Source organism: Ictidomys tridecemlineatus, chromosome 15 (assembly GCF_052094955.1).
Source record: "Ictidomys tridecemlineatus isolate mIctTri1 chromosome 15, mIctTri1.hap1, whole genome shotgun sequence".
Lineage (NCBI taxonomy): Eukaryota > Metazoa > Chordata > Mammalia > Rodentia > Sciuridae > Ictidomys > Ictidomys tridecemlineatus.
Genome location: NC_135491.1, coordinates 11110017 through 11133676, shown reverse-complemented (window position 1 = coordinate 11133676; position 23660 = coordinate 11110017). Strand labels below are relative to the sequence as shown.

The 23660-nt window shown below is 55.9% G+C and overlaps 1 protein-coding gene and 1 long non-coding RNA gene across 2 annotated transcripts; one reads left to right on the top strand and one right to left on the bottom strand.

Moving 5' to 3' along the window:
- Positions 1 to 318: 318 nt before the first annotated feature.
- On the bottom strand, positions 319 to 10105 carry LOC144370783 (uncharacterized). The gene is made up of 3 exons (XR_013430720.1): positions 9950 to 10105; positions 6463 to 7335; positions 319 to 5092 (listed from the first exon to the last, which is right to left on the bottom strand). It is a non-coding gene; the product is annotated as an uncharacterized LOC144370783 (long non-coding RNA).
- Positions 10106 to 10253: 148 nt separating this feature from the next.
- Positions 10254 to 17367, top strand: Igsf23 (immunoglobulin superfamily member 23). Its single transcript, XM_078031917.1, has 5 exons — positions 10254 to 10414; positions 13239 to 13538; positions 14928 to 15206; positions 15887 to 16040; positions 16957 to 17367. The coding sequence occupies exons 1-5, from the start codon at positions 10351 to 10353 to the stop codon at positions 16964 to 16966; spliced, it is 807 nt and encodes a 268-aa protein (XP_077888043.1). The 5' UTR covers positions 10254 to 10350; the 3' UTR covers positions 16967 to 17367.
- Positions 17368 to 23660: the final 6293 nt, after the last annotated feature.

The window sequence follows — 23660 nt, the reverse complement described above, 5'->3', positions numbered from 1 at the left end:
AGAAGACAAGAGGAGAGTGGTGGGCCAACAACACCAATAGCCATTCACCAAGAACCTCCTCCTCAATCAGCCAGAAGACAGGAAAAGATGCGCAGTTCCTGGGGATGGGAATGGAGCTGAGCGGCTGGGGGCAGCTCGGGGCGGCTCGGGGCGGCTCGGGGCGGCTCGGGGCGGCTCGGGGCGGCTCGGGGCGGCTCGGGGCGGCTCGGGGCAGCTCGGGGCAGCTCGGGGCAGCTCGGGGCAGCTCGGGGCAGCTCTGCACGCCAGGGCCCTGGGCTCCCACCCCAGCACCAAAAAAACAACACCAAAGAGCAGAGGTGGGTGGTGAAATGTGATTTATATGGGGCTTTGGGACATAGGACTCTTCCAAGTACCTGGCACTGGGATTGTGACAGGCTCCCCGAGTGTTTCCAGTATGTCTGGGAACGAGAATTTTCCAGGTGACCACACACATCAGGATCACGGGGGGGGGGGAGTTCATTAATAAAGATTCCTGGGTCCCACTCTGAATTCTGACCTCAGACCTACATTTTAACAAACTCCCTGGGTGATTCTTACGTGCTCTAGAATTTGAGAACCTTTGGCACAGAACAGGCTGTGGATTGGGGAAACCAGGTACCTAAAAAAGCAAGCAGAGCTGGACCCAGCTGTGTGCCCTTGAGCCAGTCCCCAAACCTCTCTGATCCTGCTTCACGATGTACTCTTCAAAAACCCAGAGTTGACCTCTACGGTGACCACCGGCCACATGTGACCACTGAGCATCTTAAATGTGGGTGGTCTGCTTGAAAATGTGCTGAGTCAAATAATGCACAGCGGATTTGGAAAATTTGGCATGAAGAAAAAATTGTAAATATCTTGTTAATTTTTAACACTGACCACATGTTTGAATGATGTTCCATATGGATGGTTTAAATAAATTATATTATTAAAAGTAATTTCACTTGTTCCGTTTTGCTTTTCAATGTAACTACTAGACAATTTTTAAATGCTTCTGTGGCTTGAGTTATACTGTCACCGGACACCTGTGCTTCAGACTGATGGGCCTGCTTCCCACGGGCTGGTTTGTGACTCAGCTCAGCCTACGTCTACTTATCAGACTGATTTTAAACCATTAGAAACTGATTTTTGAACAATTTTAAACAATTACTATTTAAACAATAGTGATAGGGAATATTTGTTGAGTGGGGCCATCTGCCACCAGGCCCACATATTTATTACGTAGTACAGGTTAAGCATCCCTAATCCAAAATGCTTCAGAGCCCCAATTTTGGGGATGTGAATATGGCACCACAGGGGAGAATTCCACACCTGACCCCTCCTAATGGGAAGAGAAAAGGGAGGAAATGAAATCCACCAAATTATGCTGTTCATACTGGGAATGTCTGATATGTGTGACAACGAATTCTATTGTTATGAATAATGTACCACTAAAAAGGGAAAAAGTAAAATTACAAAAAAAAGAGAGAAATGATTCTTTTGTGATGCAATTGAAGTCTCTCAGGCCACAGCTACCTGTGGGCACCTCTGTCTGGGCCAAGAGTCAGATTCTTCATTTCTTCTTCCTGTGGAAGGGTGTATCCTAGGCAGGTGGGGGGTGGAGATTAGAGAACCACTCTGCCTGCCTCCCCTCTTAACTTGACTAACTTAGAAAGATGCCAATTTCTTTTCACAAAAGGACAACTTATCCGAGCCATTCTGAGTTCTGCAGAGGTCTGGAGTTTCTCTGAATGACCAATTCAAACTCTGCCAAGGAAATGCATATGGAGCGGGGTGGAGGGGTGGGGGGCCATGGCGCGCGCCTGTCATCCCAGAGCTCAGGAGGCTGAGACAGGAGGATCGAGAGTTCAAAGTCAGCCTCAGCAACTTAACTGGGCCCTAAGCAACTCAGTGAGACCCTGTCTCTAAATAAAATACAAAAAAAAATTTAAAAAAAGAGCTGGGGGTGTGGCTCAGTGGTCAGCCAGCCCTGGACTGGGTGGTGAGCTATGCACGTCTGAGTACGTGAGGGGCCTGGACGACACCGCTGCTCTGACCGGGCTGTGTGACGTTCGTGTCCTTCCCTCTCGCTCTGCCTATGATCCCCACAGGATGTCAATCTGCTGACCACAAGACATCACCAAGCAACTCCCTGAAACCCGATCCCTTGCCTTATTTGGGTGAACTTTCTTGAAGGGCTTCCCCTCAATCAACAGGAGGGTGACAGGCGTGGTCTCTCTTTTTGCCTGCCTCTCTTGCCCCCTTTGTGGAAGCTGAGGTTGAGAAGCCGTCACTGAACGTCCCCCCCCTAAAAAAAAAATGTATGTCGTGTCTCTGTGCCGTTATTTAGTAGCCAGCCCAATTCACCGCAGTGACCCTGGCTGCTTCAGTCCCGTGCTGCGGCCAGTACCCCTGAGTTCAATCCCTGGCACTAAAAAAAAAGAAAAGAAAAGAAAGAAATCTGTCTGGAGGTGGATGCTCTACTCTCCCCCACTGTTGCACTGTGTTTCCTCACTGTTGCAAGGAGGGGTCAGATGCTGTGACGTTCTTGGGCCTCGGATTTGATTTAGGATTGGATTCATTCACCTTCTCAGAGGCTGACAGGACAGACCCACCCAGGGGAAGACCGACAGGACATCCTGTGATAGCAGCTGACTCCCGGCCCTGAAGCTGCCACACAGCTGCAGACCTGACGGGGAGCTGCCGGGTCTGACGTCACAGAGGGGCGGGCAGGGTAAAAGCTGCTGCAGCTACAGGAATGGCTGGCTCCAGACACAAGTCCTGCTTGCTGGGCTCCCACAGATAAGAGCCTCTCAAGTGCAGGGAGCTGGTCACTGGGAAACACCCAGTCTCCCCCTGATGGTTTTGCCAGAATAAGTGGTAGAAACTTCCAGACCACAGCCTGGATCCCACTTCTGCATAACAAACCTCACGCTGGTTTGTGGAAGTGGCAGAATCCTTGCTTCAAGGGAGGCAGGGAGGATCTTCCTTATCTTGGAAAGCTCAGCAGACGTCAGCAGGCTCGAGGCTGAGCCAGCCCCCCTCAGCGGGAAAACCCCTGCACCTTCTGACATTCCTGGGAAGCCCAAAGCTGTCTCCGCCCTGCAGAGGTGGGGCTGCTCTTCAGAGGGACGGGGTGACCTCCAGTTCATCCGCACCTTCCTTCCTCCTGGGGGGAGACTTAGGACCCCAGTGAATGAAGAATGGCATGTTCCTCCCTGGCCTGAGGCAGAGCCAATGGAAGAAAGAGAGAGAGAGAGGAGAGAAAGGCACAGGCTGGGCTGGTGGTGCACACCTGTAATCCCAGTGGCTCGGGAGGCTGAGGCAGGAGGATCACAAGTTCAAAGCCAGCCTCAGCAACTCAGCAAGGCCCTAAGCAACTCAGCGAGACCCTGTCTCTAATAAAATATATAAAAGGGCTGGGGATGTGGCTCAGTGGTTAATCGCCCCTGGGTTCAAAACCAACAATCAGGCCAGGATCTGTGACCCAGGGGCTTGTCACCGCCTCCCCTGACTCCCATCTCCTCTGAATGGAACAACTGAGCAGGGTACAAATTTGACCGCCTGTCATGGATTCAAAACAACAAGAAACGTGGATTTCTCTGGGCCACAGGCCGTGCTGGTAGGAATCAGGGCTCCGGCACCTTGTTCTCTGCCCTTCCTATGGGATTGCGTTTGTCCTCAGGACCTGAGACTCCTCTCTACCATGTCCCTAATCCAGGCTGAAAGAGGGAAAAACAAGAAAAGGAGATTGTCCTTGAAGGGCGTGACCAGAAATGGCACAAGTCTTTTCCACCATTGACCAGAGCCTGGTCACATGACCACGCTGGTTGCAAGGGACGCTGGGAAATGTAGTCTTTCTCTGGGGCAACCACGTGCCCGGCATAAACGTCCTCAGCTATGAAAGAGGGGCTCAGTGGACTGAGGAGACCCTACTAGCTTCCCTGGCAAGTCAATTGCCCCCCGTAGTTTCTCCCAGTGCACGGGCAGGTCCCTGTCACGTGGCAGGAGGGAGCTGACCTAACTGCCTTCTTTCTGGAGAGCACAGATCTGAATGCAGGGGAAGGGCCGGGTCTGAATGAAGCAAGTTCCCTTTCTTCAAGCCGCCTCTGGTCTCACTAGAGGGAGGGGAGGACAAAGCCTCAGCCGCCTCCCGGTTTCTCCCTGGGGCCCTTTGCCATCTTTAGGTCACATCAGTCCTTGGTGTGGGGGACAGCCCGCCTATTCCTGCAGGATGTTTGCCCAGGAAGTGTCACTGCTAGGGGACAGGCAGGGGGCACAGTGGGAACTCAGAGTTAGGAGAATGCTTCTCTCAAATGGGCCCACGTTGCTGGCCCCTCACGCTCTCTTTTCCAAGAAGCAATCCCCCTGCAGCCCGGCCTGGCCTCCGTGGACCGGCCACGTCACATTCCTCAGCAAACTGCCAGAGAAACACAGGCCCAAATAGAGCTAAGAGGAACCAGGTTGCTCTGAAGGAGACTTTTGGGACCAGATCCTGAAACCCTGGGAGATGGGGACAGTCCTCCTAACCCACAGTCTGTAGGAATGCATGGCTAAGAAGCCAATTAGATGGCTGGGGTTCAGCCCAGTGGCAGAGTGTCCCCAGCCGTCCAGGGCTGTGTGAGGACTGTTGAGCCCAGTAGCCACGAGGGGGGAGGCCCCGCACTGCGCTCCCTGGAGCACCCCCTCAGGGACTGACCCCTCCTCCAGCTCTGCCTAGGACCCCTCACAGCACCTGGCATGTTGTGACCTGCCAAGACGTCAACCAGCCTGCTGGCCAGGACATCAGGAAGCGAGACTCTGCTCTTGAAGCCTTATCCCTGCCTTTGATGTCCCAGCAGTAAAATAAACCAGGGGCAGGGCGGGGCGGGGTGTCTCACGCCCTCTTTCTAGCACGCTCCCTTTTCCATCTGGAACTTGACCCTCAAGGTCAAAGAGCCGTCCTGCCCAGTTACCTGGACACGACTTTCTGTGTTGTGTGATTTTTCAAAGCCTTCTTTTTAGCTTAACGTGGCAGCCAGCCCGTTTCAACCCCGTTTGTCACATCTGCGCGGGTCGCGGGCGAGAGGGGAGCATTTGCCAGACACGGGTGACGCGCTGGGTTCAATCCCCAGAACTGCAAAAAAACAGAAGCCAATCAGGTCTTGTCATGGGCAAAGGTGACAGAGCTGCCCGGCAGTGGGGACTTGAAAGTCTGACGTCATCCTGATGTCAGTCAAAAGTCAAGCGCTGGACCTGGGTGGGACTTTCTGGAAACTTCTCTGGGATCCCTAGTAAAACTGGAGGGCAGGAGAGGAACCTTGTCCCTGTCCTCTCTGAGAAGACCCACTCCCTCCCTTGAGAGCGTCCCCTTTCCCTTTTCCTATCCCTTCCTGGTACTCCGAGCGACATGTCCGAGATCTTTCCGACTTGATGGCAAGAATTGGGGTTTGAAGGGGGGTCCGCGCTGCCTGGTTTCCCGCAGGCCCCAGCTCCGTCACATCAGCACCGTCTCCTCCTCAGGCATCGGAGGACCAGATTGAAGGCAGATGTTTCCAAAACCCCTGGAGGGGGCAGGGTGGGGCTTTGACTGGGAACAACAGGGGCATTTTGGCCATGGAAAGTGACCGGGGGATAGGACTTCCCACAATCCAGTCCCTGGCAGGACAAGAGGGAGGGTGTGGCCATCAGCCCCGTGGGCCTGCAAGCTACTTTGTGACAACTTGGCTTCGTTGACAGACCCCCTGCGCTGCTAGGGTGGCCCGACCCACCACAGAGCCCGTCCATGGGCTGCACGCGGGTCACCTGCCTGGGAGCCTCCAGGTAAGACATCTGGTGTCTGCGAAGGGCCACTTGTCATCTAGTCAATCGCCAGGGACAGTGTGGGTTTCCATCCTGCTCTGCCATGGCCCCCACAGCACCTGAGATGGGTGTGACCTGCCAAGATGCCAATCAGCCTGCCGACTGCAAGACATCAGGAAGGGAGACTTTGCCCCTGAAACCTTACCCCTGCCTTTGATGTGCCCTTAAATAAACAACGGGTGCCATCTTGACTTTGGTTCCAGCTCCCGTGTGGGCGAGATCTACCAGGGCCTTCGCCTTTTGTAAATATATTTCTGAGTATTTGTGTTTTGTTATTCACTAATTATTTGAGATTTTAAGTTTTGGGGTGGATTTCACCCTCCTGGGCGGGAAGAAGAACTCCCAGTGAGATGCTGGCTGTCGACCCCCCGACACCCTGGTACTGCCTCTTAAGAGCTTGGACAATTTACTGAAGCTTCATGTATTCTCTATTTTCTTGTGTGAAAAATGGAAACCATCTTTTTCTACCACTTAGAGATGTTGGAAGGTTTTTAAAACCTGGGCCTTTACGCTGAGACCCCAGGCTCCAATCCCAACAGCTGGGTCTGCCCAGCCGTTCAGCAGCTGTGTGGCCTGGATCAGTCACTCAACCTCTCTGGGCCTCCCTTTCCTCTGCTGCAGTAGGAGGGAGAGGGCGGCACCTACCTGCCTCACAGGGCCGCTGGAGAGAGTGAGATAAGAGCTGTGAAGTCTGAAGTCACAGGAGCCGGTCCCAGAGCTCATCTGTGTCAAGAACAGCGGCCAGCACCAGGCAGGGTGGCGCTCGCTGGGGCCGAGACAGGAGGATCCCAGGTTCAAAGCCAGTCTCAGCAATTTAGCGAGGCCCTAAGCAACTCAGTGAGACCCTGTCTCTAATTTAAAAAGTTAAAAAGGGCTGGGGACAGGGCTCAGGGGATAAGCGCCCCTGGGTTCAATCCTTAGCACACACACACAAAAAAAAAAAACAGCAGCCAGCTCACGGTCAAGATCTCTGTCCATCTGTCCATGCGGGCAGTTGTCATGACTGCCCTGGATGGGAGGAGCGAGGCGGAGAGGTTTTGGCAACTTGCCAGACAGAAATCTTCACTCAGAACGCGGACAGACGGGTCTTGTGGGTCTGTTTTACCGTCCTCTGGTGGAAGCGTAGGTTGGTACACAGCTCTCCCTGACTGAGAGAGGGTGGCATTCCAGAGTGGCTGGAGACACTGACATGGCTCAGGGAAGGGAGTCTGGAGGGACGTGGATTCTCCCAGCAGCCTGAAACTCGCAGAGGCAGGGAGCTGTCCCCGGACCCTGAGCAGCTTCAGTCAGGGAGAGCTGGTCTCTTACTGCAGGGGCCGGCTGCAGCTCTGCAGCGGTGGGAAATGCCGACCTGCTCAGTTCTCCTCCTTCCTCTGGGGTCAGTTTGACTGTTATGTCCCTTATCCAACCTCCGTCTCCCCTCGATCCATCGGGAGTCTCATCCTCTTGAATCACCCTTCATCTTTGCTTTCAATCAGCTGAACCTTTTGGATGCGAGTAGCTGAATCCCAAATGGAACTGGTTCAGGAAAAACAGTGGGAACCTTAGATGAGAATAACACAAGGATTCGCGTGGACTTCAGGCAGGGGTGAATCTAGGCGTCTGAATGATGTCATCAGAAGTCTCTCTACTGACCTGACTATGGCTTTCCTATCTGCTGGCCTCATCGTTAGGCCGTCTCTCTACTCGTAGGAGAAAGATGGAGTCAGCAGCTGCACCCTCATCCCTCCAGTAGCAAATCCAAAAGAAAACTAAAGGCCTTGTTCCCCAGAGTTCCAATAAAAGCCCCAGGATGGCTCCCTCCGGGCTGCCCCACTCTCAAGCCATCACTGGGCCACGAGATGCTCTGGTTGCCCAGAGTCACACCATCATTCACTGTGAGGTGAAAGTGGCCTGCGTGTCCCCTCCTCCCTGCCCACACCCTCAGGGCCTCAGAGGACAGCTCTGATGGGGAGGAAGGACACAGACAGAGAGAGGCCCACGGAGTCTTGTCCTCACTGTAGGGTATCACAGGTTGCGCACCAAGCAAAGCTTAGAATTGGGTGGCTTGGGGGTCTAAAAATGACACAGAACTGGACTTTTTAAGGCCTGGAAGAGAGGGCAATTCATTTATTATCTAGATGCCCGAGTGTGGTCTGTGAAAAATGTGGCCTCAGTTGCCAAAGGATCCAGCCTCAAATTGCTCACTTTTCTGCCACTTGCAAGCTGTGTGAGCTGGGGAGGGCACTCAACCTCCCTGAGCCTCAGTCTCTTCTTCTGTGAAATGGGGATCATGGGCCCCTGCCACTGTGGTGGTGGTGGTGGTAGGGGGTGTGAAGCGTTCTGATTGGTCAGTCCTGAGCCCTGAGGATTTTCCAAAGGGAAGTCCAAGTGCGGCTACCTGGGTGGCGGTACCCTGACTCCACAAGTTGAGGCAGGAGGATTACAAGTTCGAGGCCAGCCCCAGCAACTCAACAAGACCCTGTCTCTAAGTAAAAAATAGGAGGACTGGGGATGGGGCTCAATGGTAGAGTGCTCAGGATTGAGTCCCCAGTTCCAAAAATACAATAAAACAGGGTGAAGGGGGAGGAGCAGACACCAGAGTCCTGCGCACACTGCAGCTACCGCTCAGACTCTCGTGGTCTCCTGGCCGGCCCAGCACCCGGCTGCGGCCAGGCAGGCCATAAAGGGGTGGCTTATTGGCAGATGCTAATAAATAACCAAGTCTCCGAGTAATGACTATTATCAGAGTCTCGGGGGTGAATCTTTGCCCCTGGGTGGAGCCTGGACCTCTCTAGGCAGGAAAAACAGGCCAGTGAGTCAGACAGACCCGAGTTCAAATCCCAACACTCTCATCTCACTCACTCACTTGTTCATTTATTCATTAAAAAAAAAAAAAACAAAAAAACATATGATGAGGCTCTATGATGTGCACAGCTATGAGTCAGGCAAAAACCCCTGTCTCCTGGATCTGACATTCTGGGGGAGGCAGGGAGGGAAGAAGGAGACAGATGATAAACAAGTGAACAAAGCAATAAATGAGGTCATGTCAGGAAACACTGGGAAGGGGGGGAGGGAAACGTGACTCAGTAGCAAGGAGCTGGGTAGCTGAGTTGCAGCGGTTCGGTTAGGAAAGCCTTTTTGAGGAGATGACATCTGATTTGAGACCAGAATCACAAGACACAGCCAGCCATGAGATGATTTGTATAAGGTTCTTTGGAGCAGAGATATCAAGTGCAAAGGCCCTGAGGTGGCTCCCTCCAAGAACTGACAGGAAGTCACTGTGAATAGCTGTGCAAAGTCAGGCGAGCCACTGGAAAGTGAAGATGACCATAGCCACCCCTGGGAGGCTTCAGTGAGGATTTGATCAGGCAACAGTTTTAAGAAGGCTGCCGATGTGTATGGCAGACAGTAAGTGTTCAATAAACACCAGCGATTCATTTGAACAGTAGAAAAATTTTTTGTTGTTTTGCTTTGTTTTTTCATTCCTGGAAATCAAACCCAGGACCTTGTGCATGCTCTACAACTGAGCTGTGACAAAATTATTAATTTGAGGAGGAAGCAATAAGCCTGGAGAGTCAGTAGGATCAGGAAAAGGAGATTTTCTGGTTAATCCTTCCAGTATCTAACTTCAGGATATAGTATGAGCAGAGTCCTAGGAAAGTAATTCTGAACATGCCTCTGGGGCACCCTGGATACCAATAATAGTAAATAGCATTATTTTAATAGCTGCGAGTTTTCCTTGAGCACCTACATGCACCCTGGCCCTAACACTGAACTCCCTCTGCCTCTGGGACAGGCTCTATTATTAACACGCTCATTTTTAGATTTTATTTTTATTTTTAATTTTTTTGTTTTTATTTACCTATTTATTTGGTACTGGTGATTGAACCCAGGGGTGTTTTACCAAGGAGCTACACCCCCAGCCCTTTTTATCTTTTATTTTAGGACCGGGTCTTGCTAAATTGCTAGGCTGGACTTGAATTGGCCATCCTCCTGCCTCAGCCTCCTGAGTCTCTGGGATTGCAGGCTTTCGACGAGGCCCCTGGCTGCATCCTCATTTTACCGGGGATAAAAGCCGAAGCTCAGAGCCGATGGTCACAGAGCCTGGGCCGGAAGCCAGGAGGCCAGCCCTGGGCCCGCTGCCACCTACCTGGGACCTCTGCCCATTGCTCCACTTTGCGGGCAGAAGGCTCTTTGGCCTCACCTCGCACCGTCACGGTTCCCCCAGGGAGGGTGGCGGGGAGGTGAAGGAGGAGGAAATCCCTGGGTCCCTGCGCCCTTCCACCACCACCGACCAGGGACTGGGGAAACCGGGCAGCGGGGGGCGGGGCCGGGGCTGTGGGCGGGGCCGGGCCTCGGCGGTGGGCGGTCCGGGGCGGGGCCGGGGCGGGGCCGGGCTGTGGGCGGGGCCGGGCCACAGCGGTGGGCGGGGAGGGGCGGGGCCGGGGCTGTGGGCGGGGCCCGGCGGCTTAACTGCGGGGCGACCCATCACCTGGAGCGTAGCGCCCAGCAAGACGCTCCCAGCTTGGGTCCCGGGCACAGCGCAGCGTCATGAAGTGTCCTTGGGACACCCGCTCCGGTCACAGCCCTGCCTGGAAGAAGCTGCTTCTCCTAGGTGAGTGAGAGAAATCGATTCCCCAAGGGTTGGGGACCAGGAGGGGACATCCCCAGGAAGAGTCTCCGTGCAAGTCAACTGCTCTGGTCACCCTGCGCTGGTCAGTTTAAAGACCAGGCAGCCAGTTCACAGCGCTCTTGAACCACACCCCCTCCACCCCAACCGGCGACACTACGGACCCCTTTACCAAGGAGGACAGTGAGGCACTGAGTGGGGACAGGGCACCTACTCCAGACCACAGGGGCTGGCCGATGGCACCACGGGAACCCAGAATCCCAGCCCAGGCCCTTTCCACCAGAGCACCCTGTCTCACCGCTGCTGTCCACGAGCCAATAAAACAATAAGAATAATGAACTATAGCAGTGACCGTGATAAGCCGTCACGGTACCTGAGTACGTCTACGGCCAGCCCCTTCTAGGGCTTTCCAGGCAGGAACATAACCCCTTCGGGCAGGGGCCTATGATCCCCATTTCACAGAAGAAGAGACCGAGGCTCAGGGAGGTTTAGTGAGTGCCCTCCCCAGCTCACAGAGCTTGGAAGTGGCAGAAAAGTGAGTAATTTGAGGCTGGATCCTTTGGCGACTGAGACCACACCTTTCAGAGACCACACACACGCAGGCCTCTAGGTAATAAATGAGTTGCCCTCTCTTCCAGGCCTTAAAAAGTCCAGTTCTGTGTCACTTTTAAACCCCAAATCACCTAGTTTCAAGATTTGCTGGGTCCCCAATTCAGCCTGCGAGGACAAGACTCTGTGGGCCTCTTGTCTCTGTGTCCTTCCCCCCAGTCCGAGCTGTCCTCTGGGACCCTGAGGCTGTGGGCAGGGAGGAAGGGACGCGCAGGCCCATCCCGCCTGTCCCCGTGAGCTTCACCCACCCTGTCCTTCATCTGGGGACGTACAGGTTGAGTCCCCTTCTCCCACACTCCAAGGTCTCCAAGAAGTTCCCCTCAAGCCACCTCCCTGGGCATGCACCAGGCCTCCTCAAAGAAGCCTCATGGGTGCCCTGCCGCCCCTCTCCCCCCAGGAGCCCCAGGCCCCTCCCCAAGGCCTTGGGAGCTGGCAGGGGCATGCGGGAGCCCCCGGGGCTAGACCCCAGCTGGGAACCGAGGTTCCTGGTTTGTTTTGTCCTCAGGCTTTTTATTTTTAACTATTCGTAACTTTTAAGAAGACAAAGGATGAGATTTCAGAGCTGGAACCGCATGGATGATTCCAGAACTCTTACTTTAGAGAAACGCGGTTATTTAAATAGCACTAAAAAGAGGGAGATTAAGAAAGAGAGCCAGATGCTCGTAGACCTGGTCAAGCCGGGGGACGACTCGCATTCAGTATGATGAGTAGGTGCTGTGCCACTGGGCAAAACAGGGGCCAGCCGACCCCACCCCTCGCTAAGGATGGAACCCAGGGCCTCACACAGCTTACAAGTAAGGCTCGACCACTGGGCCCCGTCCCCAGCCCTTTTTAGTTTTTGAGACAGGATCTCACTGAGTTGCCCGGGCTGGCCTCTCATTTGCCATCCTCCTGCCTCAGCCTCCTGAGCAGCTGGGATTATAGGGGTGCCCCATGGTGCCCAGCCCAGGATTTCTTTGGGGGGGGTAATGAAAATGTGCTAACATCGATTGTGATGATGTTTGCACAATCCTCAAGGGAAATGTGCCTCCCCAATGGTCACCTGTGAGCACCAGAATGCAGGTGGTGGGGATATGCAAAGCCCCTCAGTTGCACACTTTAGTTGTTGATGCCGAGAGTGGATTCTAAGTGTTCTGGTCACGGGCTGTGAAGACATGCATGTGGGAATTGGCTCAGTTGAGTCATTCCACAGTGGAGTTTTAAAACACCAAGTGGCACACCCTAAATATATAAATTTGTACTCGCCAATTAAAATAATTAATTAACCTTTAGAAAGAAAAGACGATGTTAGCGCTTATCAGGGTACCCAGGCCAAATATCCCATCTGCTTCTGAACGTCATACCGCACACTGGCGTATGACCCGTTGTGATTTCAGAATGATGAAACATGTGGGGCTGAGTAAATGATATGTCCTATGGATTCTGCGTCAACAAACTATAGATTATATGCAACTATATATAGCTACATATATGTGCCAGTGTATTTTTGGAAAGTCTCAAAGCAAGGTACAGAAAAACAGAAGAAGGGAAGGAAAGCAGAGAGGAGGCACAGGTGATGGGTCAGGTCCTTGGTTTCTCCACCACATTGCAACACAGCCAAGGGGCCCCCTCACCAGTTGTGGAACCTTGTTGTTTGGACTTTCCAGCCACCAGAACCAAATAAACCTCTTATCTTTATAAAGCACTAGCCTCGGGTATTTTGTGATAGCAACACAAGACAGACTAAGACCCCAAGTCTGAGACTCAAGCCTGCTGTGCCTTGGCTTCCCTGCCTGTAAAACAGACTGTCACACCTATGGCATCAGACACAGCTGTCTTAAATTCCCCGACTCTGGTTTTCTTCTCTGTCATGGGGATAATAGTCGTATCAATCAGGGCTGAGGCAAGAAACAGACAGTCTAATGTGAGGGAGAGAGGAGTCACCCACCGGCAGAAGCCAGCCAGCAGCAACAGGCCAGGGGACCCCAGGCCACCGCCCAGGGAAGTCAGCCTTTTGGGAAGCAGAGCAGACAAAGGTGCTGGCCCTGTGGCCGTGGCACGGCGGTGCTGGGTGCTTTGCAGGGTGGCTGCAAGGTACGGCTGGATTGTGACCCGTGTGGCACCGGGGACCTCGTCTAGCTGGGATTGTTGTGCAGCGCCATCGCCAGCCCATGTGGGCAGCATCTCACTGTGGTGTCCTGTCCCTCCTCCCCGCCCCAAGGCACCCTGCTCGCCTGCAGCACCCGTTCTGCATCCCTGGAGCTGCCCCTGGCAGAGGGAGGCGGTGGCCGTCCGCCTGTCCCCAGGAGCCCCGATGGCCTCCCCACCGTGAAGCAGCTCCCAGGGCGCCAGGCCCAGCCGGCAGCCGTGGCCTCTCCCGCGGGCCTCCGAGGACCAGCTCACATGGGCAGGGAGTGGCTGGGCGCCCGGGGCCCCCTGCTCATCACCAATGTGACAGCCCAAGATGCGGACAGCGATGCCACGGTGCTGGGAACCAGCAGGGGACAGGGACGCGCCAACAGTGAGTGCAGCCCCGGGGCAGGGGCGGGTGGCTAGATGACAGCTGGCCGCGCCTCATGCCCTGTGCTGATCACACCACCTCCCACGGGTCTCACGGGCAGCCGACAACCATGAGTGGCACTTGGCCCACGGAGGACCCCAGGGCCGGCGGCTGTCTCGGCGGAGGTCATGCCTGCCGTGGCTGGGCGCCCTCTCCTGCTCCGAGCCCCGCCGGGCACCGCCTCCTCTGGGAAGCCCTCCCGGAGCCCCTGGCTGTGCCCAGCTCCTTTTCACTGCTCACACTGCGCTCAAGGTGGACGTGGGCTCTGGGTGGAGGTCCCAGCCTGTGCCACAGTGTCAGGGGGCCCAAGTTCAAATCCCAGATGTATCCCTCTCCGTCCCTGAGGCCTGGCCCCAGGATCCCCAGATCTCCAAGCCCTTTCCCTGAAAAATCGTGGAAAGGAAACGCCGGACCCTTGGGTCACCCCCAGCTCGCTCCCCGCTTCCCACTCCTGCAGCCTTAAAGTCGGTTTCCCCCGAGGCAGCCAAAGCCATGCCCTTCACACCTCAGCCAGCCCTCTTCCCTCCTCTTCAGAGACTCCCACCTCCTTCAGAGTCAAGGTCCTTCCCCGGGCCGGGTGCGGGGCACACACCTGTAATCTCAGCAGCTCGGGAGGCTAAGGCAGGAGGACCTCGAATTTGAGGCCAGCCTCCGCAACTTAGAGAGGCCCTGAGCAACTTAGTGAGACCCTGTCTCAAACACACATAAAAAGGGCCCGGGGATGGGGCTCAGTGGTTGAGTGCTCCTGAGTTCCATCCCCAGGGCCAAAACCACCACCACAACAAAAAGTTCTCCCCACAGCCCAGGGGTCCCGCAGGGTCTCACGACCCCTCAGATCTGCCTTTCTTTGACCTGAACTGGGCTCGACCCACCTCCAGTCCAACCCACCCCTCATCTTTTTCTTCACAGTTCTTACCTCACCCCAGCTATGCATGCACCCACCGGTCCACTGATTATCCCCCCACTCCCTCTCCCACTCCGTCAGGCGGCTGTCTGTCCTCTTGCTGCTGAGCCCAGGGTCCTCGATTTGCTTCACCCCGAATTAGACGCCCATGGGGAGCTGGGAAGGGCTGGGGGTGCCCGGGAAGAGAAGGCAGGGGCTGGTTATCTCCATGGCCACGGAGCGCAACCCCACTGAGCAGCTCAGGGCCTGGTGGGGGACAAGCCCCATGCTCCCACCCGAGACCCTGGGGGTGAGGGCAAGGGCAAGGGGCACCAAAAGTTCCGTCCACTGTGGTCTCAGCGGGCGCCGCCCCAGGCCAGCGGCTCAGGGCTCCTTCGCGGGTGGATGGATGAGCGCAGCCTCCCTGAGCGGCCTCCACCCTGTGGCCTTGCTCCCTGTTCCCACAGACAGCCGCAGGCAAGTGCAGCTGCAGACATCCCCCAGCGCCGTCCGGGGCGTCATCTACAGCGACCTCAACTTCTCGGTGATCATGGCGTGGACGGTCACAATGGACCCCGAGCCCGAGCTGACCTGGACCTTCAACGGAAGGCTCTGTGGCACCGGAGAGACGCTGTTCATCCGGCGACTGTCCCGGGAGCTGCTGGGCACCTACGTGTGCACGGGCAGGAACAGCCAGCAGCTGCTGTCCTCCCACCCTGTGACCGTCTCGCTGCCACCTGAGCCACGTGAGCCCCCCCCAGGACCCCTGCTGCACCCCGGCTGGTCTGCGGCGGACTTCAGGGCTCTCCTGAGCACCTTCCGGAAGCCTGGGAGGCCCTTTCTTTTTTTGGATCAGGGATTGAATCCTTGAATCCAGGGGCGCTTAGTCTCGGAGCCCCTCTCCAGCCCTTTTTACTTTTTATTTTGAGACAGATTCTTGCTAAGTTGCTGAGGCTAGCCTCAAATTTGAGATCCTCCAGCCTCAGCCTCCCAAGCCGCTTGAGGTTACAAGTGTGCACCTCCGCGCCCGGGTCTGTGAGACCCCTTCTAGCCAAAGTGCCCTCTGCCCTTCCCTCCAGCAGGCCAGCTGCGGCTGACACCAATGAAAGCCCAGGACCCAGCTCCAGCCCTCTCTCCCCTCTGCGCCCCAGCACGCGCCTGCCGAGCGGATGGAAAGATAGACAGACAGACAGATAGAATAGATAAATAAGTTAAAAAAATTAAGTTTGAAAACAGAAAAGAAAGACCCTGCGGCTTCCAGCTGGTGGGGAGGTGGGGGCCAGGCTGCGGCGACCCCTGGGGGAGGAGCTTGGCAGAGGCCGGGATGGGTGGAGGCCGGTCCCGGGTGACCCGAGGGTGAAAGATGGGAGTGGGGATGTGCGGCAGGGCGGGCAGCTCTGCACCCTCGCTCCTCCCTGGTCCCCAGAAGTCGACGTGGAGCCCACACCTGCGAGGCCCGTTCAGCACGACCCCGGCCTGACCCTGACGGGGGGATCTGCCATCGGACTCGTCGTGGCGGCCAGCGTGAGCGGTGCGACGCTGCTGGGCATCGCGGTCTTCTTCTGCATGAAGAACCTATGGTACCGCTGTCCCTTCCCTGTCCACTGGGCCCGTCCACTGGGCCCCCACCACAGACAGAGCTGGCTCTGTACCAAGACAGACCTCAACAGCCACGTGTGGCGGTGCCCACCTTGGATCCCAGTGACTAGGGAGGGAGGCTGAGGCAGGAGGATCACAGGTTGGACACCAGCCTCAGCAACTTAGGGAGGCCCTCAGCAAGTTAATGAGACTCTGTCTCAAAAATTTAAAAAAAAATAATAAAAATAAAAAGGGCTGGGGGTGTGGCTCAGCGGTAAGAGCGGAGCTGGGTGGAATCCCTGGTACTAAAAAAAGAAAGAAAAAAGGAGCCAAGGACTCCATCAGAGAGGGTGACCTGACCCCCCATGTGCCCGGCTGATTCATCAGTTCAGGAAGCAACATCAGGCAACAGAGAGGCGCTGGAGCTGGGTGCCTGGGCTCCGCCACGTCGGCACTTACCCTGAGCCTCAGTTGGCCAATCCGCAAAGTGGGACCAGGAAAAAGCACCCAGCACCCAGGGTTGAGGTGACAAGGGCTGGATCCCACAGCACCTGAAGCAGTGCCGGGGGCCCAGAGGGGCTGCCCGGTCCCCTCGTCACACCTACCTCCGCCCACCCTGTGCCGCGGGCTGCGGTCCCGGGGATTAAGCATGAGGAGTCCCTCAGGGACCCCGTGTCCCGCTCGGAGGTTGAGCGAGGAAGACCTGGAGAGTGGGCAGACGAGGTTGAGTGGCCCAGAGGGAAGGCCTGGAGGGGGCAGGGAGTGTGGGGGCCGGCGCCACTCGTCCAGCAGGGAAGGAGCCACATGGGGACCGAACGCTGCTGAAGACGGGGGCCTCCAGTCGGGTGGCACCAGGGCTAGGGCTTCAGGTCTGGCGGTGACGGTGACTCTCCCTCTGTCCCCCTGTCTTCATCCCAGTGCTGACTGACCGAGGTGATGAGCGTGCAGCTGGCCCGTGACCTCGGGGGGTGAGAGGAACAGGACAAGCTCCTGAGCAGGGCGTCCTCGGGGCCTCCCCCCTCCGGGTTCCCTGGCGACAGCTCCTCTCTGTCCTGCCGACTGCCCGGCCCCGACTGTCCAGCTCACCGGGCCCTTGAAAGCTACCTAAGCAGGCCGTCCGTGTTTCCTCCACATCTGGAGCTGCAAGTAAAAGAAACTCACCAACATAACCCCCCAAAACAGGGGGGTGCCAGAGACCGTGGCCTGTCATCCCAGCCGCTCTGGAGGCTGAGGCAGGAGGATCACAAGTTCAAAGCCAGCCTCAGCAACTCAGCGAGGCCCTAAGCAACTCAGCAAGACCCTGTCTCTAAATAAAGTATTTTGAAAGGGCTGGGGTGTGGCTCAGTGGCTAAGAGTCCCTGTTTTATCCCTGGTACCAAAAAAAGGGGTGGGGTTAAAATTGGGGGTGAACTCAGGGACAGAGTGCTTGGCTACCACGCATGAGGCCCTGAGTTCCAGAGTCAGCAGTGCAAAACAAACAAACAAACAAACAAAAATAAATGCAAAAGAGACTTTAATATTAGGATCCAGGAGGATTTCCAAGAATCCTAGGTGTATCCGTCAGCATCTGCTAGGTAACAAATGCCCCCAAAATAAAGCAACTTGAAAACAACCGCTTATTTAATCACAATTCTGTGGGCGGTCGGTCAGTTTGGGCTGAGCTCTGCTGGGCAGTTCTTCTGGATGCTGCCGGGCTTGTTCCTGCGCCTACAGTCAGGTGATGGGTCGCCTAGAGCTCTCGGGACAAGGACAGCCTCCACTGAGGCACTGACCTCAGGCCTCTCCCATGTGGACTTGCCCTCCCTCAGGTGTCCCAAGCCCATTCCCGTGACAGAGTCAGGGCTCCAAGGTGGGGGAGCAGGTGCTGCAGGGACACGCGAGGTCCACGCTCAGAGCTGGCACACGATCATTCCCGCCACATTCTGCGGGTCAAAGCAAGTCACTGGCCGTCATTGCAGGGGTGAGGAGACCAGCTCCCCCTGTGGCTGAGCAGGGTCGCAGGCGTGGCCATTTTGACAATCTGCCACCACCAAAGGCAGAAGTGCGCGGTTGCCGCTCTCAGCCTGTCACTGCTGCGCCTCCGTCCCCTTCTCCAGGCCACGGGCTCTGCACAAGGGTGTGGCACTGTCTCCATCCACGTGGAGAGATGGTCCGTGCTGACACCTGTGTTCAAGGGAGCAGCCCAGCTCAGCTGGCCGTGGGGCCGCGCACGGCGCCAGCTGACGTCCAGGTCAGCCCTTCTGTGCGGCTCATAGAGCTGGGGGACTTGGCTCATCGGCTGGGCGGACCCCAAAATATGTCCTACGTACATGGAGGTCATTTTTGCTCAAAAAAAAAAAAAAGAAACTTTCCCAATGCAGAGAAGATGGGGAGGTGGCCACAGCCCCCAGAAGTCCATGGCACAGATGGAAATCAGATGGAAATTAGACACGGAGGGGACTGGTCTCGCCAGCCAAGCCTCACAGATGGCAGGCATCGGGGACATCATCGCCGATGGCCCTTGTGTGCCAAGGTCCAGCCCCGGCTGGGGGGGGTGAGGGTCCAGGGTGGTCCTGGAGGAGGAGTGGCGTCGGTGAAAGAAGAAGAGTCGGGCGACAGGCTGTAAGTTAGGAGCCGCCTCCAGAAGACAGCTCCCTGGCCCTGGAGGGACCTTTATTTTTGAACCTTTTTACAGGTGTTTTTTGGGGTAGTTAATGGAGAGCTTCACAGCCCAGAACTTTTTGATTGACGTAATTTTCAAGAGTTACAATCTCTCCTGACAAACATTGATTACCTAGATATTGAGTACCCTGTTCAAAGTATTTCTCTATGACCTTAGACAATCACGATTCAGCTTTTACGATTTCACCTCAGTCACTAGGTGCTGGGTGACGCAGCTAGACTACACGACTCCTGGCCTATTATGCACTTCTGACTTTAAAGCATACCTCTGATTATTTCATTAACCTTTAACTTTAAAGCGTACTTATGATGACTGGTGAGCTTCCTTACTTCTAAACTAAGACCCCAGTAAAACACACTTAAAGTAGTGAAAGTCTGTATTTAAAAGCCTACTACCCTGAAGTGCCTCTAAAGTAGATCTACGTTAACTTTACTCTTTTTAATTTCCAAGGTAATCTCCTGTCATCAACTGCTTTCCTAAAGAACTTCCTTGATCTTTGGTCCACGCGCACCGATTCCTGTGTCTTTGTAATCTTTAACTGAAGGGCAGGCTTGGCGCCTCGACCCACCTGTCATTAATATTAACTGTGTGTTTTCCGGTTTCATCATAAGTTTCCGCGTCAGGCAAAGGAGGGTCTCCTGGTTGGGGAATGTGTATTTATTAGCCTCTTGTCCTCGGGGGGGGGGGATCCCAGAAGCTACACAGGGTGGTCCTTGCACTGTGGGCACAGCGACTGTTTCTCTGTAGCCAGGAGTTGTACAGGCTGTGGCTTTAGGATGGGGTTGGGGGGGGGGGGGGCTAGTGTAAATTGTTGACCGTGGGATGAACATTTCTCGCTGTTCAGGTTGGGGAACACACCATGGTTTGTATCCTGGGAGACACTGAAACGCACTCAGGGCCGGTCTCCACTGCATCCTTAGTCTCCTTCTGGAATTTTCCTGCAATCTCACGCAACACAGACTCTTATTATTGATTGACGCTCGCCCCGCTGTCCGGATCATGAGGATCACAGAGCGCTTGACACTCCCGATGGCTCCGGTTTCCAGGGGGTGGGCCCTGCCCAGCACCCCCCACCTGTGACCCCGTCAGACAGCGGGGGCAGGACCTTCACCACTTGTGCGGATCTATCATCCGAGAGCATTCGGTGCTTGCCCGACCAACTCGAAGCCCCCCGACACAGGAACACGATTAGCAATGGCTGTCCCCACCTGAGCTCAAATCCTGTCCCTGAGGACGCTCCAGGGGAAGGCCACCACCTGGGCACCTGAAGTGACCCCTGCAGTGTGCTTCCTTCCTGTGCCCACTGAGGACAGGAGGACGTGGCTCCATTTTTCAGACAAAGCCGGGGAGGCTCAGAGAGCGGTGGAGTGACTTGCCCAGGGTCACACAGGTGGAACGTGAGGCCTGGTCTCTGACCCGGGCCCCCTGGCTCTGAAACCCCTGTGTCCAATACTGCACTGTCCTGGGGCCCCCTCCCTGGAGCCAGGGCCCCCTTCCCCTTCTCTGTCAGGTAAATGGCCTTGTGCTCAGGTACAGAGGACGAAAGTGAGGCTCAGAGAGGGGAGGCGACCTGACCAGTGTCACACAGCCTTGCATGATGCCAGGTCAAGTCTGCCCAATTCCAGAGCCCGGCCCAGTCAGCACCTCCCAGTAGAACTTTGCACTGGTGGAAATGGTCTGGGTCCGTAGTCGTAGGTCACCTTCCAGACTAGTGCCCCTCGGTATGTGAATAGTGCAACTGAGGGAGTGGGTTTTTAAGCTTCTTTACCTCTAATTCATTTTAATGCATAGAGGCACCTGTGGCTAGTGGCTACTGTATTAGACAACGCAGCTCAAAATCCTGACATTATTTTTTGACACTGGGGATTGAACTCAGGGGCACCCCACCACTGAGCCCCATCCCCAGCCCTATTTTGTGTTTTATTTAGAGACAGGGCCTCACTGAGTTGCTTAGGGCCTCGCTTTTGCTGAGGCTGGCTTTGCACTCGAGATCCTCCTGCCTCAGCCTCCCGAGCCACTGGGATTCCAGGTGTGCACCACCGAACCCAGCTTCTAAATACTAATTTTCACAAACAGGAGTAGTAATAATCCCCAGCAGCCACACGTGTCCTTGCCGACTCCGTGGCCGCCCTGGGAGGCCTTCCCTGGTCTGTCCGAGGGTCGGGACTTGCTGGAGAGCCCCTGGCATCCTTCCCACCCGAGTGTCCTGTGAACCTCTTCCCTTCCTGCCCTTCCCTCTGTGGCCAAAGGAGAAGTCAGTTACTTCCTTCTGGGTGACAGTGGGGAGGGGACTGCCCCACAGCTCCAGAGCCTGGCTGCGTCCCAGAGGCGACACTGCAGACGCTGCCTCGTCCAGTCGTCCGCTGACCAACGCTCCGGCAATTCCCACTGCCCTTTAGAACAGCAGGCAAGGGGGCACTGTGACCGTCCCTCCATTGTCCCCTGGGAAAAGCTTCAAATTTCCCCAGAGAGAACTTCCTGGTAAATGTCACCCCTGGGTTACAGTCTCACTCAGCAGACTGTATCACTAAGTCTTTGTGTGGACATTGGTTTCTCTTGTCCATTAGACGGCCAGCCCCGTGACTTCCACCACACAAGCGGGGCTTCGTGACGGGTGTTGAATGAATAAGTGAATGAGAGAAGAGACCAGGGCACCAGGGACCCGGGGGAGGTCATCTGAGGACCCTTCCTGCACCCGAGGCTCCTCCTTCCTCAGATGCCACGCGGCCCAGGTGCAGGACGGGGACAGCCTGAAGAAAGGCGCCCTGCCTTCCCTTGGGGACACGGGCTGAAGGTCATTCCTGTCACTTCCACTCACCTCCCATCACAGAACGTGGTCCTGTGGCCCCACAAGGTCCAACATGGCCTGTCCCTCACCTGCCGATGCCCTCACCTCATTCACCCCATCTCCACCTCCCAGCCACGCTGCCCTGACTCGGCCCCGGCTCACAGGTGCTGGTGCCTTCGCTCCGAGAGAAGGGACCCCACATCCGTCCTGGTCCGGTGCAGGTAGCTGAGGGATTCTGCTCCCTGTGGCCATTCAGGGACCCGGCACCTCAGGAGGCTGAGGCAGGAGGATCTCAAGTTCAAAGCCAGCCTCAGCAACTTAGCGAGGCCCTAAGCACCTCAGGGAGACCCTGCCTCTAATGAGACATAAAAAAGGGCTGGGGACGTGGCTCAGTGCTTAAGTGGCCCCGGGTTCAGCCCCGGTACCAAAAGAATAATGCTAATAATAATAATAATAATAATAACAAAACCGAGGGACACACTTGTGCATGCTGAGGAGGGGGAGGACTGAGGGACACACAACATCAGAGACCAGGTCATGGCCAAAGCTGTTCATTCATTCAAGGACACCCTTCCTGCTGTGCCTGACCTGGGCATGACAGGTGGCCAGCCCTCCTGGCCCGCAGTGCAGGGGTGGGGGGGTGCAGGGCTGGAGACCCAGCAGGTCAGGGTCGGGGCTGGAGCAGAGCAGCAGGTCCGGCCGGGGAGGGGGCTGGGGCGGGCAGGGGGCGGGCGGCTGGACCACGTGACGGGGAACCTGGGAAAGCCGCCCCGAGGGCCGTGCTCCGGCAGCCTCCAGGGCTCAGGGGTCCTTCTGTCCCGGTTCCCGGGGTCTGGAGGGTAGGGCTCTAGGACGGGACACTGATCAACCCCGAGAAGTGGGGAAGTGACCCGCTTCCTAACGCGAGCGTCACTGCCCCCGCGCCACCAGGCTGGCAGCCCAGTGGGACTCAGCCCGGTCCCCACCGTGGGCAGGTGGGTCGGCCAGAGAGGGCGCTGCTCAGCCCTGGGGTCCCATGGGCTTCCTGGAGGGCGGGGGCTTGGCCGGGAGCTGAAGGGTGAGCAGCCACTAAGGGGGCACAGAGCAGGGAGAAGGGTCCAGGACACGAGGACGCGGGGACAGGATTCATCCAGAGGAAATTCCTCCGAGTTTCCGGGGCTGCGGGGGGGGGGCTGGGGGAGTGGACGGCTGGATCCCTTGGGATGTCCACCAGGTTCTGTCCCCTCCACAGCACCACCCAGGGAACGGGACAGGGAGCATCACTGCACTTTCCATCTGAGGAATGTGAGATTAAGCAACACTGAGATCCCTCCCCTGCCTGAAACTCTCTATAGCTCCCCGCTACCCACAGAAATCGATTAATTAGGAGTAATGCAGGGGGGTCTCCCAAGCCCCCAGACACCAATACCTCTTGTTGCCATTTGCTAAGCAGCTGCATAAGTTTATTTTTTATTATTATTATTATCATTATTATTATCCTGGGAATTGAACCCAGGGGCACTCAACACGTTTCTAAATAATTTATTTAGCCATCACAATGCATTTTTACTTCATGGATAAGAAAGAAAGAAGCAGGAAAAATGATACAGGTTGCTTAGGATTCCAGCGGTTCATTAGTGAAAACAGAATTTGAACCAAGGGAATCCCGGAGCCCCAATGTCACCTCTGGTCTGTGTCTTTCTCTCCCCACCCCCCTAAGCCCTCCCACGTAGACCCTTTTGGAAAAATCTCCGCATCTGAAACGTAAAGGAAATCATTTGTAAATGGATTAACTCATTCACGTGGCAAAGCTCACAGATCAATCACCTCTCAAATGTCCCTCCTCTACACACCATGAACAGATCACGGGGGATCAAGTTTCCCACACGAGGGAGAACACACTTCAACCACAGCGGGGCCCTCGTGTTCTGGCGACTGCACGGCTGTGACCGCAGGAGCAGAGCAAGGGCCGGGGAGCCTCGGCGCCAAGGTAGCCAGGTAGGCTGCTGGGTGGACCCCAGAGCGGGTTGTCCGCTGCTGCTCCTTTCTGGGAACGACAGGATCCCCACAGGAATGCGCTCTGGCAAAGGATCCCCCTCAGCCCTCTCCAGAAAAGGAGGAGACCCGAGAACAGCCCCCAGTGCAGAGCCCGACTCCTTCTCCGAGGATGTGCGGCCCGGATGCTGGGATCAC

What these genes read in the sequence shown, in the direction of transcription:
- Igsf23 (XM_078031917.1), top strand. Translation starts at nt 10,351, where the DNA reads ATGAAGTGTCCTTGGGACACCCGCTCCGGTCACAGCCCTGCCTGGAAG. An exon ending in GAAGAAGCTGCTTCTCCTAG is followed by an intron (nt 10,415 to 13,238) that starts GTGAGTGAGAGA and finishes CCCCGCCCCAAG; the next exon opens with GCACCCTGCTCGCCTGCAGC. An exon ending in GGGACAGGGACGCGCCAACA is followed by an intron (nt 13,539 to 14,927) that starts GTGAGTGCAGCC and finishes CTGTTCCCACAG; the next exon opens with ACAGCCGCAGGCAAGTGCAG.